The 14,269-nt window shown below is 48.2% G+C and overlaps 2 protein-coding genes across 12 annotated transcripts in view; one reads left to right on the top strand and one right to left on the bottom strand.

Moving 5' to 3' along the window:
* The window catches only part of rassf4a (Ras association domain family member 4a), a 299,412-nt gene that overhangs the window by 208,471 nt on the left and 76,672 nt on the right, over positions 1-14,269 (bottom strand). The window lies entirely within an intron of this gene.
* On the top strand, positions 9,024-13,221 carry LOC119956033 (growth-regulated alpha protein-like). Its single transcript, XM_038782782.1, has 5 exons — positions 9,024-9,262; positions 9,517-9,617; positions 9,730-9,850; positions 11,135-11,224; positions 12,350-13,221. Exons 2-5 carry the CDS (start codon positions 9,551-9,553, stop codon positions 12,411-12,413), a joined length of 342 nt encoding a protein of 113 aa, XP_038638710.1. The 5' UTR covers positions 9,024-9,262; positions 9,517-9,550; the 3' UTR covers positions 12,414-13,221.

Consider the following 14,269-nt stretch of genomic DNA (forward strand, 5'->3'; position numbering starts at 1 on the left):
TTGTGACAATAAATTATTATTAACAGGCAAACTCGAGTACACTGGACAGAAACAGACAGCCAGGGCATGTCTGGTCTTATTGGGATAACTGTTTTATTGTGTTTGAAAATAAACTTGGGTTGAATCGTAAACTTACGTCTGTCTTTTTTGTTCATCTCGCAAATAAGGACACCTCAGTAAAACGGTTGAATAATAAACTGGGCAAAGTGCCTGAATTTTACAGACAACGTGCTGTTCCCTGCAAACAAGTACTTTCCGTTCCGTTAAATCTTATCTATAGAGAAACTGGCTAATATTGGTCAAGCTTTTTACAGTGGAATTTCAGCCCAATTTTCAAACACAAGCAACGGGATTCACTGACCCCCCGCCGGGTCGGAGAATTCCTGGGGGGGGGGCGGTGCAAATCCAGCCCCGCTACGACTTCCGTATTCTATGCTGCCGGTTTTCGCACGGAGGCGGGGTTCATGCCACGCCAGTCGGGGGCCACTGGCAGCGTCCCCCCCCCCCCCCCCGTCAATTCTCCAGGCCCCGATGGGCCGAGCGGCCGTCCGTTTCTGGCCAGTCCCGCCGGCGTGAAATGTACACGGTCCCACATGGCAGGTCCTGGCAGGTACATCGGTGTGAGCGGTCCGGGGGGGGGTCAGCAGCCGCGGAGGGGGGGGGTTGTCTGACCCCAGGGTGGCCAGGCCTGCGATCAGAGCCCACCGATCTGCGGGTGGGCCCGCGCTGTGGGGTCACTGCTTCCTTCCGTGCCGGCCCCTGTAGGGCTCCACCATGGCCAGCACCGAGAGGACAACCCCCTGCGCATGCGGCAGAATACGCCGGCCGGTCTGCGCATGCGCGGAACCACACCGGCGGTTCCGCGCATGCGTGAGATCACGCCGGCTCATTCGCCGCATGCGCCAACCCGTTCTATCAGAGCCAGCTGGAACGGCGCCAACCCCTCTGGGGTCCACTTAGCACCTGGAAGTGCGGAGAATTCTGCACTTTCGGGGGCTGTTGACGCCGGTGTGGTTCGCGCAGGTCTTCCTGCCAGCGTGGGGACTTAGTCCCGTGACCGGAGAATCCCGGCCATGGATTCCGGGGGTGGGGTTCTCCGTTCCGGAGTGTAAGTGCTCCTCCCGCCTGCGGAGAATCGGGACTGGTCTCCGCTGGCAAATGGAGCAGGGTCCAGGTGCGAGTCTCACTCCTTAAACAGGCAAGTTTGTGCAAAGTGGAGAGCTCGCCGGATCCCGTCAGAGTTCTGCTATCAGGCCACCCGACCGAACAGTCCGATGGCAACCACCCTCTCCCCAAACAACCCAAATCCTGACCCCTCCCCCCCATCAACATGGAGGGGCATCTTCCACTGCACCTCCACCACTACCACAAGAATAAATGTCCCCCTCGCCCAATACCACACTCATGAGGGTGACTGAAGCACCCCCCCCCTCACAATCAACCACCATACTTCAGTCCCCCGCCCTGTGGCAATGCCAATGGTGCACAGGTGAGGTGGGGGTCAAGTGGGTCAGTCCATAGGCCATGTGCCCCTCTGCATCTGCCAGGCTGCTGTGGGGGTGGTGTAGCCATCTTAGATGGCCATCTGCCAAAGACTATAGGAATTTTGGCCAACCCAGGACTCAGACAGACTCCGAACTTGTGTTTGTATTTGCAACCCAGACAGCTAGACGCGACCATTTGCATTCTAATGGCCCATTTCCCCAGAACAAAAGAACTGTACTCAGGTAACCGATACAGATACAGACTAATCGGTGCCACTCCCTTCACTCAGGGAGCCTAAACAGCCACGGTCAATGACCGCTCAGGACACACCCAGCCATCAAGGCACCCGCACCCTTTATTGGCCAAAATCGAAGGCAGTGATCGAGGCCTGTTGAATTATTGGGTCCAAGTTGAGGACCACCTCAAAGAGCGCGAAATCCCAGAGGGATAAGAAGAGACACAGCCATGTGCTCGGTCTCCCTTGGATCCGGCCAATGCCAAACCAAGTGCAGCATAACGACCAGACAGACAAGTTCAAGACCAACGATCGCTCCCAGATGGATGAGCCCAGCAGAAACAGAGCCACTTCTTCCACCCAGCCACACAAGATCCGGGCAAAGGCCTTGTCCATCTGCATAGAGCCAGTTGCCCTGAAGTTAAGTACATGTTATTGTAGTTGTTGGGTGCAGTTTAACTTGTAGTGTTTTGTGTGGCATGTTGAAGTAATCCTTGTGTGTAAATAAACCATCTTTGAACTTGAAATGACTAACTGGTTGTGTGGTCCCTTGATTGATATCCGGTAAAGCCTTGTGGTGGTATCATTTGATACCTGGCGACTCTAAAGAGCATCATTATTAATTGCCAACATTATTGCTGACTCTGTGATTGGCAACAGTGGCCCCTCCCAAGGGTCACGGTGGGTGAGGCTGTGGATCACCCTTGGCATGGTGATCTCGGGCAGCCCTCTGCTCAACAGGATCCTCCTGGTCTGAGTTTTTTAATTCCTCCTCAGCCCTTTCTGCTCTGCCTGACAGTTGATGAGTAATCCAGTAAAGAATCAATGCAGATACACTTTCCCTTCCCACATATCTACTTCCTCAGCCATATACCTTTAAAACTGCAGTGGTTACAATCGTCAGCAGCTTCCTCGAAAGCCCACAAGACTTGAAAGGGCTTCAAATCCCCTGATACCCTTTGAAATGTGAAACTTCCATTCAACTTTACAGAGCAATACGGTATTAAAGGCAGCACGGTAGCATGGTGGTTAGCATAAATGCTTCACAGCTCCAGGGTCCCAGGTTCGGTTCCCGGCTGGGTCACTGTCTGTGCGGAGTCTGCACGTCCTCCCCGTGTGTGCGTGGGTTTCCTCCGGGTGCTCCGGTTTCCTCCAACAATCCAAAGATGTGCGGGTTAGGTGGATTGGCCATGCTAAATTGCCCGTAGTGTCCTAAAAGTAAGGTTAAGGGGGGGGTTGTTGGGTTACGGATATAGGGTGGATACGTGGGTTTGAGTAGGGTGATCATTGCTCGGCACAACATGGAGGGCCGAAGGGCCTGTTCTGTGCTGTACTGTTCTATGTTCTAATACCTTTCACGAGCCTGTGATTCAACCGGATGAAATCCAAGAAGGAAACAACACTGACGTCGCTCGCAGTCTCCACTCTCTCAGAGGTGAATCTCCAAGCCATGCTGGACACCTTCGCAGGAGCATACCAAAGACTGCGTCTCAGCCTCAACGGCTCACGTCCTTTACCGACCCGCCCCAGGGCAAAATCCGGCGTCTCCCTCCATCAGGGTCAACGGAGAAACCCGACCATACGTGGAACATTTCCCACACCTGGGGAGCCACCTCTCCTTTAAGGCTGACATTGATGTGGCGCTCGGACATCATACCCAATCCTTGAGCGCCTCCTTCAGACGCCATGCTGACACCATGGATTCTGCCCAAAGAATCTGGAGATGAACTTTGGCCTCAGTATGTCACCTTGCGTTCTTCAGTTCCATTTTCTGTCGTGAGGTCAGAGTTAAACTAACTTACTTTGGGGGAAAATAAACCTGCATTTGTCAGTAATTCTGTTTCAGTCCATTCATCATAATGCTAACTGCTGCCCCTCCTGCTCAACTGGGAAATAAATGTCACCGTCTTTTACATTGCTCCGGGCAAGTGAGCAGATACTGGACTTGCTGCCAACCATCTGTCAATGGTGCTCTTCCACCAATGCTATTGGGGTTAGATCGATGATACCACAGAGTACCTACAGTACAGGAGGCCATTCGGCCCATCGAGTCTGCACCGACCCTCTGAAAGAGCACCCTACCTCGGCCCACTTCGCCCACCCTATCCCCATCCAACCTGCATATCTTGGGACTGTGGGAGGAAACCCACGCAGACATGAGGGAGAATGGGCAACCTCCACACAGACCGGTGACCCGGAATCAAACCCGGGTCCCTGGAGCTGTGACGCAGCAGTGCTAACCACTGTGCCACCGTGCCGCCCCAGAGCTAACTACTACCACAGCCAACCGCATCAAGTAACGTACATTGGGAAAAAACTGTCCATGGAATTGCCGACATTTGCGAGGGAATTTCAAAGGTGTGGAATGCAAATTTCCCCAGAGGTCCTCCATCTAGGATCAGTAGTTTGCTGGTTTACCGATGAGAGGAGTGCTCGGATGTGACGGATATTTCCCCCATTCACCACCACTCCATTAATATCACTGAGTTGCAACTGTAAATTTCAATACCAATCTCCACTGAACACTCTCTCCACCAACAGCCGCAGCAGTGCGTACCACAGCCAAGCTGTCCTGCAGCAACTTGCCACGGCTTCTTGGAGAGCACCTGCCGAATGCATGATCTCTGCTGCCTAGAAGGTAAACAGCAGCAGGTGCATGGAAGAACAGGTCCCTCTCCAAAGGACACAGGATCCGGACTCAGTCAAAATTTCCCAACTTCCTACCAATTGAGTACCTATGCAACATGGGCTGCAGCAGTAGGCAGTGGCTCACCATTCCCGAGACCAATGGGGGACTAGCAATAAATCCTGGCTTTCCAACAATGCCCACATTCCCATGAATGATAATTTAAAAAGAACACAAACGGCTACGTTAAAGACCTTGTCCTACCATTGCGACCAACGCAGCTCCAGCCATAGAATGCTACTGATAAATGACAGTGTCTTGCATTCACGTTAAAGCGATCAGCAATCGATAACATTTAATCTGTACGTTCCAATATACATACATGCATATACTTGCAGAGGCAACTAAAGTTGCAAGTGACTACCTCTATGATTGTTGAAGGTCAATCTTCATTATTTCTGCAATCTCTGACATGGTTGAAACACGATGACTTTTCTTCCACTGGTCAATTCATTGTCCAGTTCAGTCTGATATTCTATTACAGCGAAACATCTAATGTATATTCTTTTATTATTGTCACAAGTAGGCTTACATTGACAGCGCAATGAAATTGCTGAGAAATGTTACCCGGCGCCTGTTCGGGTACACCGAGGGAGAATTCAGAATGTCCAATTCACCTAACAAGCACGTCTTTCGGGACTTGTGGGAGGAAACCGGAGCACCCGGAGGAAACCCACGCAGACACGGAGAGAACGTGCAGACTCCGCACAGACAGTGACCCAGGACGGGAATCGAACCTGCGACCCTTGGGCCATGAAGCAACAGTGCTGACCACCTTCAGCAATGGTTTCTCTTCTCACCCCTGTGACATTGCAAAAGAATATATCCTTGGCACTTCCCTCACCACCCTCCCAACCCCCACTTCCCTTCATCCTCATTTACCGTATATACTCGCGTATCATGCGACTTTTGAAGACCTAAATTGTAACCTAAATTTGGGGGGTCGCATGATACGCGAGATACAAAATTCGCGGGGGTTTTACTTGCTGTTTATTCTGATGGGAAGATGTTCAGCCACTTGACGTTTCCATTCATAAAAACATGAATGGAAACGTCAAGTGGCTGAACATTTCCCATCAGAATGCTGTGGTCAAAATCTGAAGAGTAGTATTCCTGATCATATGGGTAGTTTATTCAATGCATGGCCGTCTTTTTCCGATACAGAATTCGCGGGTGTTTTACTTGCCGTTTTTATGAATGGAAACGTCAAGTGGCAGAACGACGCTAGTAAAGCCAACTGGAAAGCTGTTCGATTCGCGAACAGCTTTCACAACAGAATCCACTCTGCAGAATCCACAGACAATGATACCATTTGGAAGTTTTAGTTTGGGCATTAATTTCCAAAAAAGTGACTCGCATGATACATGAGATATAGCATAAAATCATGTTTTGGGGACGAAAATTTAGGGGGTCGCATGATACGTGAGATCGCATGATACGCGAGTATATACGGTACATGCTTGCCCTCAGCAGACATAGCATCAGCTTCCACACGCGCACTTGTGACAGCTCCACCTCTCCAAACCCTCAGCCTGGCTCGTCCAACATCCTGTGCCGGGGAAGCCACAATTTCCTCTCCTTGAAAGACGGGACTGAAGCCGTCGCTTTTGGCTCTTGGTGAAAACGGCAGACAAGGACATCGGCTTAAAGAGTTTGTGTAAGTTGCTGGTTGCACCCCACAAAGATATCAATGACCAGCCTCTGCAAAAAATAGAAAGCAGAATCGAGAGCTGCATCGAGAGTATTCACCGTTTCCCCGCACTACTGCAGTGACACATCATGGTCACGGCAAATCTCTTTGAGAATTCCCATTATCCAACCTTGATCAAAGATGCAACGGGTATGTCTTTAGGAAAAACTACTCGGTGTTGAATTTATAAAAACGTTTGTCTGAATTTTAATTGTCAGTAGGAGTCACTGAGTTTCAGATGTTGGCGTTCACTCACATGCTGGACACTGAACAGACATGACAGCCAGTGGGTTTTTATTGCATCACTCAATAAATCATTTTCTTCTCGTGATTTCTTTCATGAGGTTTCATGCCAATCATGTGCCACTTTGTTGAGTTCACACTTTTTTCCCCCCTCCCAAACAGTTTTCTTGCTGGTGATCTTAGACCCCACTGACAATTCAAAATACAGAGGCTTCTGCCAGAACTGCAGCAGGGTGGGGTTTCGAACACCATGGGCGGGGGCGGGAATCGCGCCGCACCGGTCGCTGGCAGCAGCCCCCGCCCCGGCGATTCTCCGGCCCGCAATGGGCCGAGTGGCCGCCCGTTTTCCGCCAGTCCCGCCGGCGTAAATTAGAGTAGGTACTTACCGGCGGGACCTGGCTGCGCGGGCGGCCTCCGGGGTCCTTGGGGGGCGCGGGGTGATCTGGCCCCGGGAGGTGCCCCCACGGTGGCCCGGCCCGCGATCGGGGCCCACCGATCCGTGGGCGGGCCTGTGCCGTGGGAGAACTCTATTCCTCCACGTCGGCTGGTGTAAAAGTCCGCGATGGCAGATGCAGAGATGAACCCATGCACAGGGATGACGCCAGCACATGCTGGCGCTCCCGCGCATGCGCCAACTCGCGCCGGCCAGCGGAGGCCCTTCGGTGCTGGTTGGCGTGGCGCCAACCCCCTTCCGCACAGGCAAATTAGTCCGGCGATGGCCTAGCCCCTGAAGGTGTGAGGATTCTGCACCTTCGGGGCAGCCCGATGACGGAGTGGTTCACGCCATTCCTCGCCGCCGGGACTGCCCACCCCACCGGGTAGGGGAAAATCCCGCTCCATGCTAAGTTGGATGATCAGATGTGATCATAATGAACAGCTCAGCAGGTTCAAAGGGTGAATGGCCTGCACCTGCTGGTTTAGCACACTGGGCTAAATCGCTGGCTTTGAAAGCAGGCCAAGGCAGGCCAGCAGCACGGTTCGATTCCCGTAACAGCCTCCCTGAACAGGCGCCGGAATGTGGCGACTAGGGGCTTTTCACAGTAACTTCATTTGAAGCCCCCTTGTGACAATAAGCGATTTTCATTTCATTATTTTCTACAGTGCCTCGCTACACCCACGGCAGGAAAAGGAGAAGACTTGCATTGATGGGTAGCATCTTTCTAGACCGCCATATGTCCCAAAGGACTTTACAGACAATTAAACACTTTGAAGTTTTAGTCACTGCTGTGATGCAAGAAAAGCAGCGGCTAATTTCTGCACAGCAAGCTCCCACAAACGGCAACGTGATAAAGGGCAGGTAATCTGGTGACAGTTTAGTGATGCTGATTGAAGAATGACTATTGGCCCTTGTTCTTCTTCGAAAAAGTGCCTCAGGTTGTTCGATGTTCACGTGAGAGGGTCAACGTGGTCATAATCATTTGCTGATCATTCCGACCGTACCACAGGATCGTAGGTTGGCAAGCTTCCTTCATTATCGCTTCACTATTGAGCCCATGTTAACCAGGAACCCCTTTCCTCTCAATAACAGAATATTGTATCAGTGATGAAAGATAGCCGCATTTTAATTGCAAATATTTGAGTTTGAGTAAACATTTCCTTCCACATGAGTGGAAATTGAAAACAAAAGGGGCAAGTTTCCAATGCTAACGGGATTAAGAGGCATGACGTCAAAGTTCGGGTAAATGAAGTTGAGATGCTGGGCTGAAATTTCCGTCCGTGGGGGAGCAATCGGGACACTTTCCACTTTCCGGGTTCCTCCCAGGGCAAAACAGTCATTCCTTGGAATTTCACAGAATTCTCCCCCCCCCCCCCCCCATTTTACGTAGCTCAGAGGTAGGTTCCAGGTTCAACCAAAAGCCGCAGGTGGGAAATCGAAGCTGGAGAACCGATCATAGGGCTCCCAGTTTCAGGGGAGCGCGAGTCGACGGTCACGACAGGTAAGTAAGGGAGAGACGGTAATTCAACACAAGAGGTGCCCCCTCTCACCAATCCGAATCTTGAAACCAGACTACGGATTCAGCAGCCAGGTCAGCACGGAACGGGGATTGGAGAACGCTGACCCCCTCCTCCCCCTCCCCCCCCCCCCCCCCTCCCCCCCTCCCTCACCCCCTCGAGCTGCCATCGGGTGCCTGTCTCCAGGCGGCTGAACCGATTCCCGTTGCGAAAGTCAACTGAAAAAAAATCCCAGTTCGTGCCCACTGCGCCAAAGCTGTCCGGCAATTGGGAAAGGGTCGGGAAACCGGGAAACGGCATTTTCGGGATCCATCCACCTCGGTTCCCGACCTTGGCGGGGTCCGAAAAGCCAGCGCAGAGATCGTCTGTGATCAAACTGAGTGACAGGACAGGCTGGAGGGAATGAATTCCCCGCCCCTCTTCCTATCAGTATTTGTAATATTTGTGCTGGTGCCCACTGGGGAAACCCCAGTGGGCACTCCGCTGTCCTGTCTCTAAATAGCCCGAAAGGGGACTGGGATCACCATCAAGACTGTGGCACAGGGAGAGATAGACAGAGATAGCCGACAGGGAGCAGAAACTGGCTGAAATGGAGAAGTTACATTTTATTTTTTTTCAAAGTATGTAACTCTTGAGGCAGCAAGTTGCTTCTCTGTGGGGTCTGCTCGCTGCTCTCGCTCTTGGCCCAGAGTGAGCTGGAATCTCCAAGATTTCATCATTTTTGGTTTTTTCCAGGAAACCATGTGACTCACAGCTGTGCCGGGAGCTCTGTATAAATAAGCAGGGGAAAAGCGGCAACAGGCACAGATCTCAAACTGCAAGCTCCAGCAGTGCAAGCAGCTAGCCTGGTCTGAAACATTTCAGGGGACTGCAGCTGAGAGCAAGGCTAATTCGCAGAGGAAAGGCAACATTCAGCAGATTAAAACCGAGGCAATCTGACGGACCAGTCACCAACAACAAACCACTACGAGTAAGTCCATTTTTATTCTATGTCCACAGTGCACCCTTCGAGATGCTTAAGCAACACTGGATGAAGCCTTTTATTTTGCAAAAGAACACTTTTAGAGAATTTTCTAAAGAGCTGATTGTGATTCACTAACTATCCAGAAATGCTGTTGGTATGAATGGAACTCAATCAGCCTATTGGTTTAAGAATGCTGCCACACATGTAGGATTTTGTAGTTTCCAATGCACCTGAATTAACACCTGTCTTCTTGGTTTTAGGACAGCAGCGGACATCTACAAAACCAAAAACAAAATGATCTGCAAAATCCAAACAGCAACTCTCTTGGCTCTAGCATTTGTCTGTGCAAACATCCCCACAGGTCAGTAATGAAGTTCTGATTAGTCACCGGTACAGTTATAAGTGAAAACAGATGGATCATGTTCTGTTACTTAGCTCTGTTGTGCTAACAACTTTAAATGTCTCGTTTACAGGGAGCACCTCCAATGCACCTAGATGCCTCTGCTTGGAAACCATTAAATTTGTGCCTTTCATATTCATGGAGGACTTCTTAATCATCCCAAAAGAAGGACACTGCCCACGTACGCAAATCATGTGAGTACAATGTGAAGAGTTCTAATAATAAGAATCTTTATTAGGGTCTAAGTAGCTCACATTAACACTGCACTGAAGCTACTGTGAAAAGCCCCTAGTCGCCACACTCTGGCACCTGTTTGGGTACACTGGGGAGAATTCAGAATGTCCAATACACCTCACAAGCACGTCTTTCGGGACTTGTGGGAGGAAACCGGAGCACCCGGAGGAAACCCATGCAGACACGGGGAGAACGCGCAGACTCCAGACAGACATCCAAGCCGGGAATCGAACCTGGGACCGAGGCACTGTGAAGCAACGGTGCTAACTACTGTGCTAGTGTGCCGCCCACAGTTCTTGCTGCTAAGGGAGTGGTGAAGATGAGGAGAGCTCCTAATATTCACCCAAGGGTGTAAATAAGTGTGCACTCACCGGGTTAATTGTGAGGTGGTGGGGGAGGGGGGGAGCCAAGTACATTTAATTGTCAATGAAATGTTGCTCAAAAAGAACCCGAGGGAACTAAATTCATTAAGTCTTTGACGAAAGGAAAGTTTCAGTTGAAGTGGCCTGCTCTATAAGTTTTCAGAGGATTCCCTCCACCCCCTTCACCAAAGTGAAGGGGGGGTCAGAAGACAATAAGTCTCCCACCTGCCAGGAGAGAGAGAGAGTTGCCAACTATAGCTCAGCTCTGAGGTGCAGAGCTTGATGTTGCTTTTTGCTCGCCGTCTGTATTTCACAAAGTGGAGTCAGGAAATCTTCCATAGGCACAGCACTTTAAGGGCGACTGATGGAAACACAACCTCAATGTCATCTGCATTCCCCCCCCCGCTTGCGTACAAGAGAATTCATTCCAACTTTGACGTACAAAGGCCCAAGCATCAGAATAGCAAATTTGCAAGAGTCAGGAAAACAATCTTCAGTCAGAACTTAGCTTCTTTCCAAATGGTAGGGGTTTGGAGACCAGACAGGTTAAAAAGATCTGGGGTTGTGAATAAGAATGGTTTAAAAAGTATCGCCAATAGAAGTACAGATTCCAAGATCGCTCAACAATATGATCATTGACACAAGAACATAAAACAGGGGGGGAGGGGGAAGGAGACGACAAACGTTCTATTCTCCCAATTAAGTTTAAAATTCTGATGAATTATCAATAACTGCTTAGTGATCCTTACCGATGATTTTACAGATACTTCATTGATTTATTTGGACAATTGAATGGGTCGACCGCCCAACACAATCTCAATGGCAAAGACCTGTAACGTGGATAAGGTCGCTAATGTTTCTATCTATTGTGTCTTCCCTCAGACTTGCAGTCAATAAGAACAACGTGAAAATGGAAGTGTGTCTGACCCCTGAAGCAAAGCAAGGCAAAGCATTGGTCGCATGTTGGGAAAGGTGAGCCTCAAGTGACTGGTTACTGCAACAGAGACAGTGAATGATTCAAAGAAATGCAAAGGTTCAGCATTGAATTAGGAAATGTAATTCAAATATTAGATAATTGGCAAACTTGGAGGGGGGGGGGGGGTTATAGACTATGAATCAACAGGAATAGACTGCATTCTTAATGGGCAAACTAAATGGAGAAATTAAAATCAATATTAATAGTGCAACATTTGATATTCATACAAATGATTGTTCATGCTTGGTTAGGAGCAAATACAAGATATACTTTAGTGGGAATTATAGTAACATCGATAGACTTTTGTCACACACAGGGCGAACAGACCAAATTATCAATTTGGATTAGACTGCTTTTAAAGTTTTGCTTCGCGTCCAAAATTTTGCCTCAACATTAAAATTTGGTCCATCAGACCAAGAACAGTTAGCTGTTACAGTGTCATGTTATATTCTGTAACAGTGCATCAGCAGTAGAATTAAGCATTTCACAATCAGCAGATTAGCACTCGCAAAACAGAAAACAAAGAAGGTTAGCTGGCCGCAAAATGTGCAGGCTCATGTCACAGGACATGCTTTAACATGTCTACCCTTAAATGAGTGGTGTGTGAAGTCCTCATGAAAGTAAATCCATAACCTGACCTGTATTTTTCCCACACACCAGGATTATCTAATTTGAGTGGTGACTGATGCCCAAATTCATCAAAGCACTCCCTATTGGCACCACTCCCAAGAAAATATCCCGCCTCTTTATTGAGCCGGTGGAATATCTTTCTGTGCCTCGATCCAAAATTTTTGCCCACTTCTTTGCCTAATCGTACGACACTTTGTGCAAACCAGTGAAAAGAACCTAAAATACATAAAGAGAATTTGTAGCCATTTTGTATGCTGCAAACTCAACCCCAAAGCTGAAGGCAGCTTCCACAAAAGATATTTTCTTATTGTTCCATTATCTCAAAACATGCTCCATAATTTAGTTGATTTGAAAGAATTGAAAAGGTTTGGTAATCTGCGATTCTGAGGGATTAAGGCAATTGGAATCTGATAAAACATGTCAAACTCTCAATCACTGTCCTGGATATACACCATTTGAAACTCTGCTCTTTTTTTTCCTCCTCCATCCAGAATTGGCAACGACCTGGCAAGGAAGGGAGAATGCATTGTGTCAAGAAGGAGAGTGATCCAATAATGAGCAAAAGATTTCGTCCCAAAAGGAGGAGCGTCGGAAGTATGGTGTCACCGGAGAAGATTAAAAGAAAAAAAAAGGGAAATGGACCTTTTTGATGTCTCACGGAATTGACATTACAGGGACAGGCAATTCAAAAAGTGCTCAGTTTTATTAGTTTGTTAGTAGCCATTTCAGCATCAAGAGCGAAGAATTGTTCTCTCCTATTGTCATCCACTGTGATTAAATCTAAAAGTCGGCTACTGGATTAAATTTCAGGATGTGTTAGCAAAACTTTTATTTATATATTGTAATTTAATTCTAAGGTACAATGATACTAAAAAAAAAACAATTATTAGCACTTCCAGGTCAGGTTTGTCAATTTTACCGTACAAAATCAGATAATATAGCATGTGCTGGTATTATGTAACCAAAGGCTTGCCCAAAGCCTTCACAAATAATGAACTCAGCCTGACTGAATGTAGACCTGCTGTAGTTTTGCATTGCTGAACCGATTAATCGTAGACCGAGTCAAGCGGATCAGTGTGCACGTGAAGAAACAATTGTGCATTTGGAAAATAATGCACTTCTAACATATGTTCATTTGAAGCTTTATTTTATTTATATATTGATTAATATTGCACAGAAGTTATTTTCTACAAGAGTAACATTTTCCAAATTGTTTTGTGGAACAGAGTATGTATTTTTCCAACTTGATGGTTTTCCCAAGTATAAATCGACGTGTTTTGAACCGATGTGTTTTGTTGCGGTCAATCAACGCTGCATTTCTTGAAATGTTTTCGAATTAAAAAAAAGTTTTAAAAAACATAAATGAGATGTTTTCGAGTTTTTGTGATGACTGTGCCATGTGGAATTCACTCTCTAAACATCTCTATCAAACTCTACTCCTTTAACAACATCCCAAAAATTTGCCTCTTTTAATAATAATAATCTTTATTAATGTCACAAGTTGGCTTACATTAACACTGCAATGAAGTTACTGTGAAAAGCCCCTAGTCGCCACATTCCGGCGCCTGTTCGGGTACACAGAGGGAGAATTCAGAATGTCCTAATCACCCAACAGCGTGGCTTTCGGGACTTCTGGGAGGAAACCGGAGCACCCGGAGGAAACCCACACAGACACTCTGGGAGAATGTGCAGACTCCGCACAGACAGTGACCCAAGCCGCAAATCGAACCTGGGACCCTGGAGCTGTGAAGCAACAGTGCTAACCACTGTGCCGCCCTGTGACCAAACTTTCAGTCAATCCTCACAATCCCTTCTTTGGCTTGGCAACTATGTCCGTCCTGCATGAAAATAAAAGTACTCTCTTCAAAATAATGATTGGGGACAGCATTAATTTGGTGATCCAGTGGTTGATGTGTGACTTGTACTGTAAAATAGACAGCACCTTATCAATTATCATTGGGTATCTTTATTTAACAGTTAACCAGGGCATGCGAGTCGGCCTTCAAGCTGTCAGGTCTGGAATGCACACACTCAACCGACAGTAAAATTAGTTGGCACGATGGAACACTGATCAGGTCACGCCTACAAAACCTTGTTTTGCAACTGATCCCGCAGCAGAGGCCCACCCACCTAGCCGGAGGGTTTAATGATATCTGCATAGCTCACTAACAAGATCTGATGAGTAGAGAGTCAGGAGGTGTAAAGTCTAAATCACTGTCACCCTGATATTCAGGGCACCTTTGCCTTGCTGGTGTTAAATTTATACTCTCCTCCCAAACCCTTTAACACTTACTCTATTTCCTTCCCTTCTTCCGCAGTCCTTTGGAACCTTTGGGGTTGGCGGAGGTGACTAAAAAAAAATCCATTGCTGGAGCTTCATACCCTGGCACAGGGTGAGGCAGGGAGCGTTT

This window comes from Scyliorhinus canicula, chromosome 22 (assembly GCF_902713615.1).
Source record: "Scyliorhinus canicula chromosome 22, sScyCan1.1, whole genome shotgun sequence".
NCBI classification, from domain to species: Eukaryota; Metazoa; Chordata; class Chondrichthyes; order Carcharhiniformes; family Scyliorhinidae; genus Scyliorhinus; species Scyliorhinus canicula.